The sequence below is a fragment of the Chelmon rostratus genome, chromosome 22 (assembly GCF_017976325.1).
Source record: "Chelmon rostratus isolate fCheRos1 chromosome 22, fCheRos1.pri, whole genome shotgun sequence".
Taxonomy (NCBI): domain Eukaryota; kingdom Metazoa; phylum Chordata; class Actinopteri; order Chaetodontiformes; family Chaetodontidae; genus Chelmon; species Chelmon rostratus.
In genome coordinates this window covers 3,232,081-3,243,822 of record NC_055679.1, presented here as the reverse complement: position 1 = coordinate 3,243,822, position 11,742 = coordinate 3,232,081, and the positions used below count along the sequence as shown (strand labels likewise).

At 44.2% G+C, this 11,742-nt stretch overlaps 1 protein-coding gene across 2 annotated transcripts; it reads left to right on the top strand.

The window, feature by feature from the left end:
• The first annotated feature begins 76 nt into the window (after nt 1-76).
• On the top strand, nt 77-3,711 carry asb13a.2 (ankyrin repeat and SOCS box containing 13a, tandem duplicate 2). Of its 2 annotated transcripts, XM_041964011.1 has the most exons (6): nt 77-203; nt 1,623-1,810; nt 2,075-2,231; nt 2,342-2,476; nt 2,768-2,959; nt 3,517-3,711. In XM_041964011.1, the coding sequence occupies exons 1-6, from the start codon at nt 161-163 to the stop codon at nt 3,642-3,644; spliced, it is 843 nt and encodes a 280-aa protein (XP_041819945.1). In that variant the 5' UTR covers nt 77-160; the 3' UTR covers nt 3,645-3,711. The 2 variants fall into 2 exon arrangements, with proteins under 2 accessions (XP_041819945.1, XP_041819944.1); XM_041964010.1 differs by lacking the exon at nt 77-203 and having other exon boundaries at nt 1,433-1,810.
• The last annotated feature ends 8,031 nt before the right edge of the window (nt 3,712-11,742 follow it).

Sequence of the window (11,742 nt, the reverse complement as noted above, 5' to 3'; positions counted from 1 at the left end):
GTATAAACACTACAAATCCCAGCATGCACTTCGAGTTCCAGGTATGTCACGTGACTTCTGCCGCATGTAAACATTACCAGGACGCGGCTGTTTACAAACATCTCGAGCCGCTGTTTCAGCGCTAACGTTGTAAATTCTTCGTGGAGAGAACAGAGGAAGGATGGAAATTGAAAATGCTCGTCCATATTTCTTTGGAGACATCGGTGAGTATGAAGTAAAGACGACATGGCCGGTGAGAGTGTCGCCTTTTCAGATCTTGACCCAGTTTGACGTCTGCATGTATGGTCGGACTGTCGGGCAAGCTAATGAGCTAGCGAGCGTAAGCTAGCCCCAGCCGGCATGTTTTACTGTAGATATTACTGTTACCTACAACTCTAATATATGTATTGTAGTTTGCTATTGTTGCTATTGGCTTTTCTTACACCTTTTTACATTTTTGCATCACTACAAAATGTGTGTATAAATAGCTTTGTGACAGAAAACTCTTCGAGTAATATGAGAAGAAGACACTGGAAGTATACGGTGATGACAACATCTACAGCATGTAGTATAATATATACTACATATGTACTCAACATACCGGCCGACTATGTTTTTGTTCAATTAAAATTCAAGATGAGTATCAACTATTTGCACATACAGTTAATAATCATGTCACACTTATCAAGCATGATGGTATCTATTATAACAATTATGTTAGAAATCCTAATCTTCAAGCTACACTATGTTAGGGGACATTTACTAGAAATTGTTTTAGTTTGTGTTTCTTGTCAATATTATTTTAGGATGTGAGAGAAGAGACAATCATTATAGCAATAATTAATGTATTTGAACGATAATCATAGACAATAAAAAAAGTACACAGAATAAAAAAATAGAACTAACAGCTATGTATATTATATACAGGATTATGAGAATACTGCTGCCCCAAGAGTATAAAAAATATATGTTCAGATAAAAACGGATAATTAATACAGTGTTAATAGTATTGCACAGTAGATGAAAAATACAAAAACAGTAAAAGAAAATATGTAATATTGCACAAAAAGTAAAGGATTCAGGGTGAATAGCATAAGTACATTAGTGCAAAACAGTAGGTTTATGATGTGTGTAATCAGAACAACATCAACACAGTCTTATGTTAGGTGATGCTGGAGTTGAATAATCCTACAGCTGTTGGATTGAAGGGCCTGTGGAGGTTGCCTCTTAGTGGATGCAGCAGTCTGTTACTTAAGGAGCTACTTAAGGCCCCCGCTGACTCATGCAGGGGGTGGGAGGGGTTGTCCATGATTGGCGTCAGCTTGGCTTACATCCTCCTCTCACCCACCTCCTCGATGGTGTCCAGAGGGCAGTCCAGGACAGGGCCAGCTCTCCTGACCAGTTTGTTGAGTCTCTTTCTGTCCCCCCTCAGAGCTCCTGCAGTCTCAGCAGATGGAAACGACTTTGGCCCTTCCTGTACAGGACATTTGTCTTGTTTGTGCCGTCCAGTTTGTTTGCTGCCTAAAGTAGCTTAAATTCAACAAGACAATCACACCATACTAGAAGAACAATAGGTGATGATACTGAGTTGTTACCCATGTCTGCATGTACAGTGTGTTCTGCTGTGACTTGTTCCCCTGCAGGCTGCTGGTCAGAGAGAACAGAGGTGCACAAGGCAGCGTCCCTCGGCCAGGCCTCCCAGCTGCAGCACCTCATCCAGACCGGAGCCTCAGTCAACGTCGTGGCCGTAGACTCCATCACGCCGCTGCATGAGGCCTGCCTCCGCGGACAGGCCCAGTGTGTTCGGCTGCTGCTGGACGCTGGAGCCCAGGTGAACCAGGGCGACGGGGGGCACTTTTTTAAATATAGTTCATAAATATCCCACAGAATTCTTATGTTCCATCCATTAAAAACAGTAAACCATTAAGTTCAGGACTGTGATGCTCTGATTATTCAGCGAATTTAGATGGAACAAAACAAAAGATAAATGTAGGGAAAAGTAAAGACATAGATAGGAGTTTGGCAGCGTTATTAGACATTATGATTATGTGGGAAGATATTTAAGTCCTGTCCTGTGTCATGTGATGTATCGCAGGTTGATGCGAGGAACGTAGATGGGAGCACCCCGCTTTGTGATGCCTGTTCGGCTGGCAGTCTGGAGTGTGTGAAGCTCTTGCTGGAGCGCGGCGCCAAGGCCAACCCTGCCCTCACCTCCCGCACGGCCTCGCCCCTTCACGAGGCCTGCGTGGGAGGTGAGTGCCGCAGCTCGCTTCACATACTCTACCTTTCCACTTCCCACCAGTTTAAGCCGGATAGACATTTTTTATAAGTGAACAGTCTCTGCCACAATCTTGTCATTCAGGTAACTCAGACTGTGTGAAGCTCCTGATTGCCACGGATGCTTGTCTGGAGGCGTACGACCTTTACTACGGGACCCCGCTGCATGTGGCTTGTGCTAACGAACACACAGACTGTGTTAAAGTGCTGCTCAATGCAGGTGAGTGTCAGTGCAAAACAGGATGGAGAAATGTGCAAAGCTAGATGTTGTCCAGCTTTAAATTTAGCTCGTGTTTGTATGTTTATTGCTCTCAGATTTTGCAGGTGGTTGGTGCATTTTACAAAAGCATCAGTTGCCAAATGCTTTAAGGTTCATGAAGGTTTCAGGATAAGAAGTGCTGTATTCTGTATTTTAATTCTTGTCAATAAAGAGATTTGTTTACAATAACAATATAATAATATGACCAGCCTTATCTGTCAAGAGTTGACATTAATCTACTTTTCCTGTTAGGTGCTAAAGTGAATGCTGCCCGGCTACATGAGACTCCGCTGCACCACGCTGCTAAAAACATGCAGGTTGAGATGATAGAGATACTGGTGGAGTTCGGTGCCAACGTCTACGCCAGAGATCAGCACAACCGGAAACCTGTTGACTACACCACGCCAGGCTCTCCCTCTGCAGCCTGCCTACAGTTTTATGAGAGTAAGTTATTCACAAGAGTCAGGGCTGCATGGAAAACAAACATTAGCATTTAGATCTACTGGTTTACATCAATCCTGTACGACAGTGTAGTGTCAATGTAGCGCCAGCAGATGGCAAGCAAGGATCACGTTTCACTTCCAGGAAGTCTCAGACAGATGACACCTGTTGCTAACCGTGATGCTACCTTATACAGCTGGCCACATCTACGACACCCGCCGTAACTGGATGCATATGAGAAGGCGATAATTTACACCTCCTGACTGTGGTGACAGAGCTTTATATAGAAAGTGGAGCACAGTGTGAAACAAGGAATGTCCAGCAGTTTCTAAACTCGAAATACAGGTGGATCAGCGTAAGAAACAGGTGACACTATTTCCAAAATGGCATCTTTAAATTAAAATACATCAATCAATCAGACAGTACTTTCCAAATAACATATCAGTCACTCTCATGCACACTCATACATCCAATCATCCAATCAGTGCGTCAGCTGACAAGTTTTAGCTATGCATGTGTGTGTGTGTGTTGTGAACACATATTTTTTTTTCTGTCTGTAGCCACCCCCATGAGTCTGCAGCAGCTCAGCAGGCTGGCGGTGAGGAAGAAGCTGGGAACCAGAGCTCTGAAGGTCGTGGGTCAGCTGCACATACCAAAACTCCTCATCAGCTACCTCCGCTATCAGTAGCCATATTTTTATGCACCTTTTGAAAAAAAAAAAAAAAAACATCCTCATTTTCACAAAGAAGTTTTTACGCTCGCTTGAGGTGTTTTTTGCTTCTTTTGGAAAAGAGCTAATATGTTTAATGGAAGATGGAAACACCTTTTTCAAATAAGTTCCGAGGTTGGAAATATTCAATTCACATGACTGATGAGCTGTTTCCGCTCCGTGGATGGAAACAAGCGTTCACTCGCATTTTCTTCAGCCAATTTATTTCCTGAATTCAGTTGAAATTTGCTGGACGTTTGGAGGAGCAGGAGCTGCATCACTGCTCAAGGAGAGAGTGAGGACTCACAGATCTGCTACACATTTAGGAGAAAATCACAGCAACGGCGCCACAGCGATAGATGTGATGATGACAGTTCAGTCACAAGCACAATGTTCTCACATGCTTCTTTTCAAAGCAGCACTTTAACCGCAACGCTAGCAAGAACGAGGTCGAGCAGAGGAAAAGGAGTGTCGCAGCTCCCCAACTGAAATTCATTTCCGCTACATTTACACACTTGAGCTGGTTAAAATTCTACTATAATGATGAATAAGCAGTTTTCAATTCCTAGAACTGGAATACCTGTCAGTCTGGAACGAGTACACATTATTCCAGGATCAGAATACAGGATGTCAGTCCAGTAATGCAGTGGTTCCCAGAGCGAGTGCCGCGAGACCCCGGGGTGCCTCGAGGATGGGCCGAGGGTGCTGAGACGGCCGAACGTGAGCTGAAGAACTAAATTCAGACTGCACGGTCAAAGCTATTCAGCGTATCTTTGGGGATGAGCTGGTTGTGAGGGGTTGCCATGTCTGAGAAGTTTGGGAACCGCTGCAATAGCGGCCTCACCTGAGAGTCAACCCGCTGAGAGGAAACAATAACCCGAAAATAGAAATCCACTTTTAGACGAAGCTGCGCTCACCACTGCTCCCTTTTGTTTTCCTTCATTATAAACTATCCCAGTCAGTGGCTTGCTCTGGTAAACATGGGCCTGCTGTGTGAACGTTTTTTTATTTGTTAGGGTTAGTTGTTGCCAATGGAGGCTCCAGTGTGTAATTTTAACGATAAATTGCAGCTATAAAAGTCTTAAATAGCATTCAGTGTTTGCCATTTAAATAAATAGAGGGCTAACTTGCTTACAGGAGAACAGTGTGCTGCTAATATTAGCAATGATTTTTAGATGGTTACTTATTGAGCTGGAGAACAAGTGTCAGAGTTTGGCACCAGAGGGAACATCTGTATCTTTCAGTCGAGTAAAGGTTGCCGGATTGATGCGTGGATTTGCGGGGAAAGTCGCCAAACGCGGCTGTAAATGCTGAGTAGCAGCTAAAATGTGAACGAGAAGTTGCTCAGTGGATCGCTGAAGGTTGCTCGCCTTTTGACGTGACAGCCACGGGAATGCCGAGCGGCGTCGATGTCACAGCGGCGCTCGGGGTGACGCTCTGCAGATGCTGCGTAGCTTCGTCTCAGATTCCTGCGACGCACGGCCCACGCCTGGCGACGGCCTTTGTTTGATACAGACACTGAAGTTCCAAGGAAGCAGAGATCCTGGCTGCCTATTTATAGTTTTGTCTGTTGATCCTCTGTATCTGCTTATAGACAGGACCCAGAGAGCTCAGTGAGGTCTTAGTATTTTTAGAAGGAGGTGCAGGAAGTTGTTTATGAATTCCATAAAGTTTTAACTGTATTTGCTCTCCGTCTCATAAGTTGGCATGACCTGTTTGGAACTTTTATTCATCTGTGGAGGTTGAATCAGGCCAAACACCCTCTTTATGATTTTGTCGTCTGAAACTAAACATAATTTCTAACTTAGATTGCAGGTGTGATCTCTGTCTCTGTGTAGTAGTTTAGTTGCATTTTGTCTGTCTTCTTCTTCTTCTTCTTGTCCAGTCGGTGATCTTAACTTTAGCTGCTGCTGTTGTCACCTCCATAGATATCGGACACCTTTGTGCAGGAACATGCATTCCGTTTTTAACAGTGAACCTTTTTCAGAGGAATTCAGGACACTCGGCCTTTGAATTTGATGTGTAAAATTCAGTCCCGCTGACACCGTTTACCGTGACGATCGGCCTCTCTCAGATTGAGCCACTTTTACATGGTGCAGCTGGAGCCAACAGCCATTGTTGTGTTTCTTGAGGTAATCCGCATCTCTCTACATAAAGGCCTGCATTGCTGCAGAGTGCTGGCCTACTGGGCTCGAGTGAGTCCTGCTTGGTTTTTTGGCACTGATGCACTGAAACAAACGAGGTAATGCATGCAGAAACACTGATATGGTGCTGTAGTCTGAGCCTTTCCCCTGAATTACAAACAGTGAAGCTACAATAAGCAGATGTCCACAAAAAGTGGAACACTTGGTCTTAAGATCTTTTTCCTTGTCAGTATAGAGTATAAAACACTGTCCACGTGCACTTTCCTGACGTCACCCCTCAGGATTTTTGGATGTTTTAGCTCAAACCTTTTGTTTCTCTCTGGAGCTGCCAGCAGGAACATTTACCTTGCGCAGCTTTAAGAGAGCAAGAGGCCGCCTGTCAGCTCTCGTGGAGGTCTGCACCTGTGTGCCGACTGTCTGTCCGACCTTTACAAGGCATTCAGAAACCATTTTTCATGCTTTCGTCCAAATCTCCCAATGCACCCGCCTCGTTTGGCCGTCCCCGTAAACGTGCCCATGCTGCACGATGCTGGCCTGAATATGGAGCTCGTCTGCTGCGCTCCATAAACACGCCAAGCTGCTTCAATTTGTTTAATCAAAATAAAGATTCCCAGGAATTGATCGTCCATCACAGGAGGAAATTTTGACTTGTTTTCATGCTACAAAAATGCAGTCTGGTTCATTATAATCTTGGCCCGTAAATAATCTCGAAGCACAGATCTCTCCTTCTTCCCATGGAGCTTTCCCTTTAAGAGCAGTTAAAATGTCTGACCCTGATACTGATTGGGTTTCGACATATGGCTTAAAATAAGCACTGCAGTCTGCAGAGGGGACTGGGCGGAGGCATGCAGGGAATGTCCAGTTATCTAAGGGGAGAAATGGTCGTTCCATAATAGGAACGTTGAACCGCAGGTTGAGCAAATGAGCGCTTGGCCTGTTTTGAAGCTTTCCTGCTGGCTCGTCAGATTGAACAGCACTGGCAGTTCTCGTGGTTCAAGTGTTGTCTTATTAAACTGAATAAATCAGAGTGGATCTGCTCTGATGCACAAACACACAGATTTTTTTCTGTTTAAGGTGCTACAAAGCACTGATGAATCATCCCACAAAAATGAACATGTTGATTTATTGAATAAATTGTACTGCTGATGTGTTGTCCTCATGTTCCTTCACGACTAACAAAGGACACTCGAGTGTAATGAATGCTCGACAGTACGTCCTCGTGGTGGCGTCTGTCTGCCTGCTGCCAACTTATTCCTGTAATAACAAACCAAGAACAGTACATGATGGATGCTTCATACCAACAACGCAGCCCCTGGTTCGCACTGTGCTGCAGGATGCATGTCTAACATTACCGCGGTTGTCATTTCTTTAACTGCACTGATCACACAGCAACTCTCATGTTGTGCAAACAGCTGAATCTAAAGTACAAAGATGGCAAACGGGTATATGAAATGTATGCATGATGCAGCAATTAAAAAACATAGCTACTTGTTCAAAATCAGTTTTACATTAGTGCCGTTAGTATCTTGGAAAACAACTGAGTATGTGTCAGTAGAATGTCTCCTTCTCGTCTTCTACAGTTCATCATGCTGATGCTGCTCCTCTCATACATTTTCTGACCTTAACTAATAGATTTTTCCGCAGGGGAGTAGTAAGAACGTGAATCATGACAGAATGCTGCGTGCCAGCTGTTATTCATTTTAAAGGGTGATGAGTGTCACAACCATGAGTTATTGAAAGGACAGGCTAATCGCTAATGTTCTAACATAAAGATTCGGGACTAATTCGTCACCATATCGCTTCAGGATTTTAGTGATTAGATGAAGAGTCAAGCTGCTCCTGACCTCCCCTCCTCCGCCATCCCTCCATGATTATATACTGCTGTGCAGAGGGTAAATGTTTGTTTTTATTACATTTAAAGCTGCATTAAGTGTTTTTTTGTGGCCACTGGGGGGCAGCGTAAACAAGATGTAAGCACAACCCTGACATCACTTTTAAAGGGCAAACATTTGGAAATTGCAAGTTTGAAGGCCCTCAAAACATTTTCTCAGTCAGTTTTTTTTTTCCACTTTGAGTGTTGGAGTCCAACATCAGCACAAATCAGAGTGAAAAATGTCTACATTTGTGTTTTTGTTCATGCTCTTCACGCTGGGTTGGAGAGGGTGGACCTCAGATGGAGACTTCCCGACAGAATAAAGCAACATTTGAATCAAAATGTGATGACAGTTGCGGGGTTGTTTATGCTACGAGGCAGAATTTTTGAGCGTTAAGCGTCCAAGAAACGGTAGCTGGACATGTTTTGTCAAAACCTTAGCCTGGATTTTTCAGTGTTTAGATAGAGATAGAGAGCTTTGCTGCATAGTGCAACAACGATCACCCAAAACTCAGCATCACCAAGACCAAAGACTGCGAGAAGAACAGGAAGCTCCCTATATACATGTGTACACACACACACATTTCATTCATACCCCATACTATTTCATACTGAACTATATAATACTATATTGTGTAACATTAAATAGTGTATCATATTTCAATACTTATACAGATAAACACCAAGAATCATGACTTAATCGTATTATATGGTGGTCTGCTGTGCACTGTTTACATATACTGCTGACTCTCCTGACATTAACCACACGACTGTCACTTTATCTTAAATTTAATTGCTCTTTTGCAGTTTCTTTTTTTACTCCCTATTTTGGCTTTAAATACTTCCTGTTGTTATTTTTTACTTCACTTTATCAGTATTTTTTTCTGTTCTTGTGCCGCTGCCGCAACAACAACCAAATTTCTCCTCTGGGCATCAAAAAAGGCCTAAAAGCTTGAGATCGGAAAGTTTTCAGGGGCTTCGCTTCAAAGTGAAGTTTGGGGTGAGTAGGGTTCAAGATGCTACAGTAAACTCTCTGAATACCCGTAATACTCCAATGTGAGTATTAGAGGATGTAAAAATAGTCTGTTAGATAATGACTGTTTGTTTTATAGTTGCCTTTTAGAATTTTAGTATCAGCTGTGAGTTAGAAGATCAAATTGGGGTTTTCTTCTAAAATCAAAAGGTGTAAATTGTTTTCAGCTGATAATTTAGCTGACTTCACATTAAGACTGCGGATTGAGGAGAGTACAGTTTGTCTCAACAATAAGTTGGGTGCACTCATTTACCACTAGGGTGTGCCATGGATAAAGAAATCATCTGTCAACCAAATGCTCGCAGTAGTAGCGAGCCAGCGACAAACTGTGTTTCCCAGTCAGCATGTGTTGAGGCCGAGAGGCCAGAGAGAAAACAAGCTCCTGTAACTGTGGTCACTCTCCAGCTTGTGGCTAATTAATCCAGCCCCGCCGATTCGCTTCGTCTGTCAGGAAACAGCCCTCTCAGTCTCGTGAGAAACAGATCTTCCTCTGCACACAGTAAACAGGAGGGGGATCACGTCTTGGCAGTAGAGGAGGAGAGCAGGAAAAGAAAGGGGAGAGTGGATTGTGGATCTGAGGCGCTAAGCAGACAGGAACTGGGAGGCTTTTGTTTGAGAGTCCCAGATAAACAGAGAGCTGGATGCCGTGATGGTCCGATGCTCTGCTCCCCCATCAGACACTGCAGCCTGAAAATCACCACCCTGAAATGAGCTGCAGATGTGAGACACGGGGGTCTGCACAGAGACACATGAACCCAGAGACACATGGAGCCCGAGATGCATGTCTCAGAGTGTCTCAATTCATTCATCGATTTCTATGTCAAGATGAGTTCATGTTAATGAAGTGGATAAAATATATATAACTGCACTATATTATATACATGATGAAATGAAATCAACAGTGTACCAAGTTTTCCAGGACAGCTACAGTAACCAGGGGGTTAACGGGCCAATATCGACGTGTTATTTGTCATCATAGAGATAAAAGGAGAGATCTTTTCCTAATTCAGTGCTGCTGATCTCAGGATCTGTCATCAGCTTCAAAGGAAGGCTGTGATTCAGGCTACATGTTCGTCACAGTGAGGAACTCGCTGTCAGGTGTGCTCCATGTACCACATTCTCACGGTGGCTGTGTGTTAATGTAATTGTTCTGTCATAAAAAGGGTCCGCTGAAGAGACACAGATTAAAATATTACCAGCGTCAGTTCAATTGGCCTTCCCAAACCTGTTATGGTCCAATCCAAACCCAGGTTTAGACTAAAACTGTGCATCATAGCCAAATCTGGTCAGCTATGGGAAAAAAAACCTCCAGAGTCTGTCTACTCTGGCTGGTTGAAGCCCAGTTCTGTCTTCTCCTGCTCTCCACCATCACTGATACTGCGTTTTAATACCCAGCAACTCATTATTTAGTGGTAGTTAATCTAATCACAAGATACTTGTGCTCAAAAAGAGGATTCATTCTCAGTGAAGAACCTTGGACCCCCTCATCTGCCTCTATACCTGCCAAAGAGCAGTGATTCCTAACACGTCTCTGGGGGTCATCAGGTGGATACCTCCCTTCAGCGGTGTTTTGCCTACTTAGTCCCAGGACACCTCCAGGAGGCTAGGCGGTGAACTCCGGTGTCCCAGAGTCAACCCCCCTAGTGCCAGTTCACACTGCTCCTACACAATCCAAACAGCACTGCCACGTTCAACTGACCCAGGCCTGTTTAGGAGATGCTCCAGGTAGTGGCCAGTACCGATGCTACCATTTAGCTAATGCTAATGCTAACCACTAAGAAGAACAGAAGAAGACAATACAGCCCCGATGCAACCATTTAGCTAATGCCAATGCTAATGCTAAATGCTAACCGCTACCTGCTAAGAGGAACAGAAGAAGACAATACAGCTAGATTCACTTATACTGTTAATGTTAACTGCTAGATGCCAATACTAACTACTAAGATACTATCATACTACCACCCCTTAGCTATTGTTAGCTGCTACAATGCTAGCACAGGCCTAGATGCCACCTGTAACTGCCAATTGCCACACTACCATCATCTACCCCTGCCTCTCACCAACTGCACCAATAAAAGCGGGGTGGGAATACAAACCCTGGTTCGGGTAGGGGGTAGAAAATAAAGAGGTAGAGTCAAGGATGAAAGTAGGGATTGGATACAGACCCTTGTTCGGGTAGGGGGTAGAAAGTTTAGAGGGTGCTGAAGGTGGAGGCCTAATCCACAGACTAGATTTAACAGCCTCTTCTAACATTTCCTTCAAGAAGCAAACAAAACAGGAAACCAGCCAAAAAAGAACAAACATACAGTGCTGTTAAGTGTAAACTAGCGATCACGAAGGGAGTTTTCCTGCCACGCAGGCCCTGACCAGGCTTATTCTACTGTTTTCCAGTTCTGCTCAGACACACTTAAATATCAAAGCAGCAGCATTCAAGTCCTTCCTGTTGTTTTTGTGTCTGTCCTCCTCATCGGTCATACGTCACTTTGTGTCTTTTACTTCTCCTGATCGTCAGGCTCTTCAGCACTTTGCTGTGTTCGGTTCGGCTCATCCTGACTGAGGCGGCGGCGGGGCCTCTGCCGCGACCTGTGGGATGAGACTGCTCCACCGCTTCGCCGCAGACAGGCCTGCTCGAATGGAGGAACACTTTGAAGAGAGCTCATCTCCACGATGAGCGGAAGTATTTGACACAACAGCTGCTGTAGTTCTGTCAGACGTCCTGAACTGAAACCACGTGGACAGAAAGAAACAAAGAAAGCTTGCTCGCTGAACTGAGAAAGAGATCATATATTTTAACTTTGAAACACGATTTTACCAAAGCCAAAAGAATGAGTCAAAATCACCACTCGGTGTTAAAGATCTTTGAGTGTTCTTCGATCTCATGTCAGGCCATTTTTAGCAACACTCAAGAGGCCTGCAAAGACTGTGAGACACTTCCTGATGTCTTTCTGCCTTTTCAGGAACACACGACGAAGTCTGAGTCAGACAGTGAGATCCGACCAAAGTCTGTTCCATCAGGAATTCCAGAGA

Excerpts from the sequence above, each read along its gene's own strand:
- asb13a.2 (XM_041964010.1), top strand. The coding sequence starts at position 1,577 with ATGTCTGCATGTACAGTGTGTTCTGCTGTGACTTGTTCCCCTGCAGGC. Across the intron at positions 2,477-2,767 it reads TAAAGTGCTGCTCAATGCAG|GTGCTAAAGTGAATGCTGCC; the intron begins GTGAGTGTCAGT and ends TTTTCCTGTTAG. Across the intron at positions 2,960-3,516 it reads CTGCCTACAGTTTTATGAGA|CCACCCCCATGAGTCTGCAG; the intron begins GTAAGTTATTCA and ends TTCTGTCTGTAG.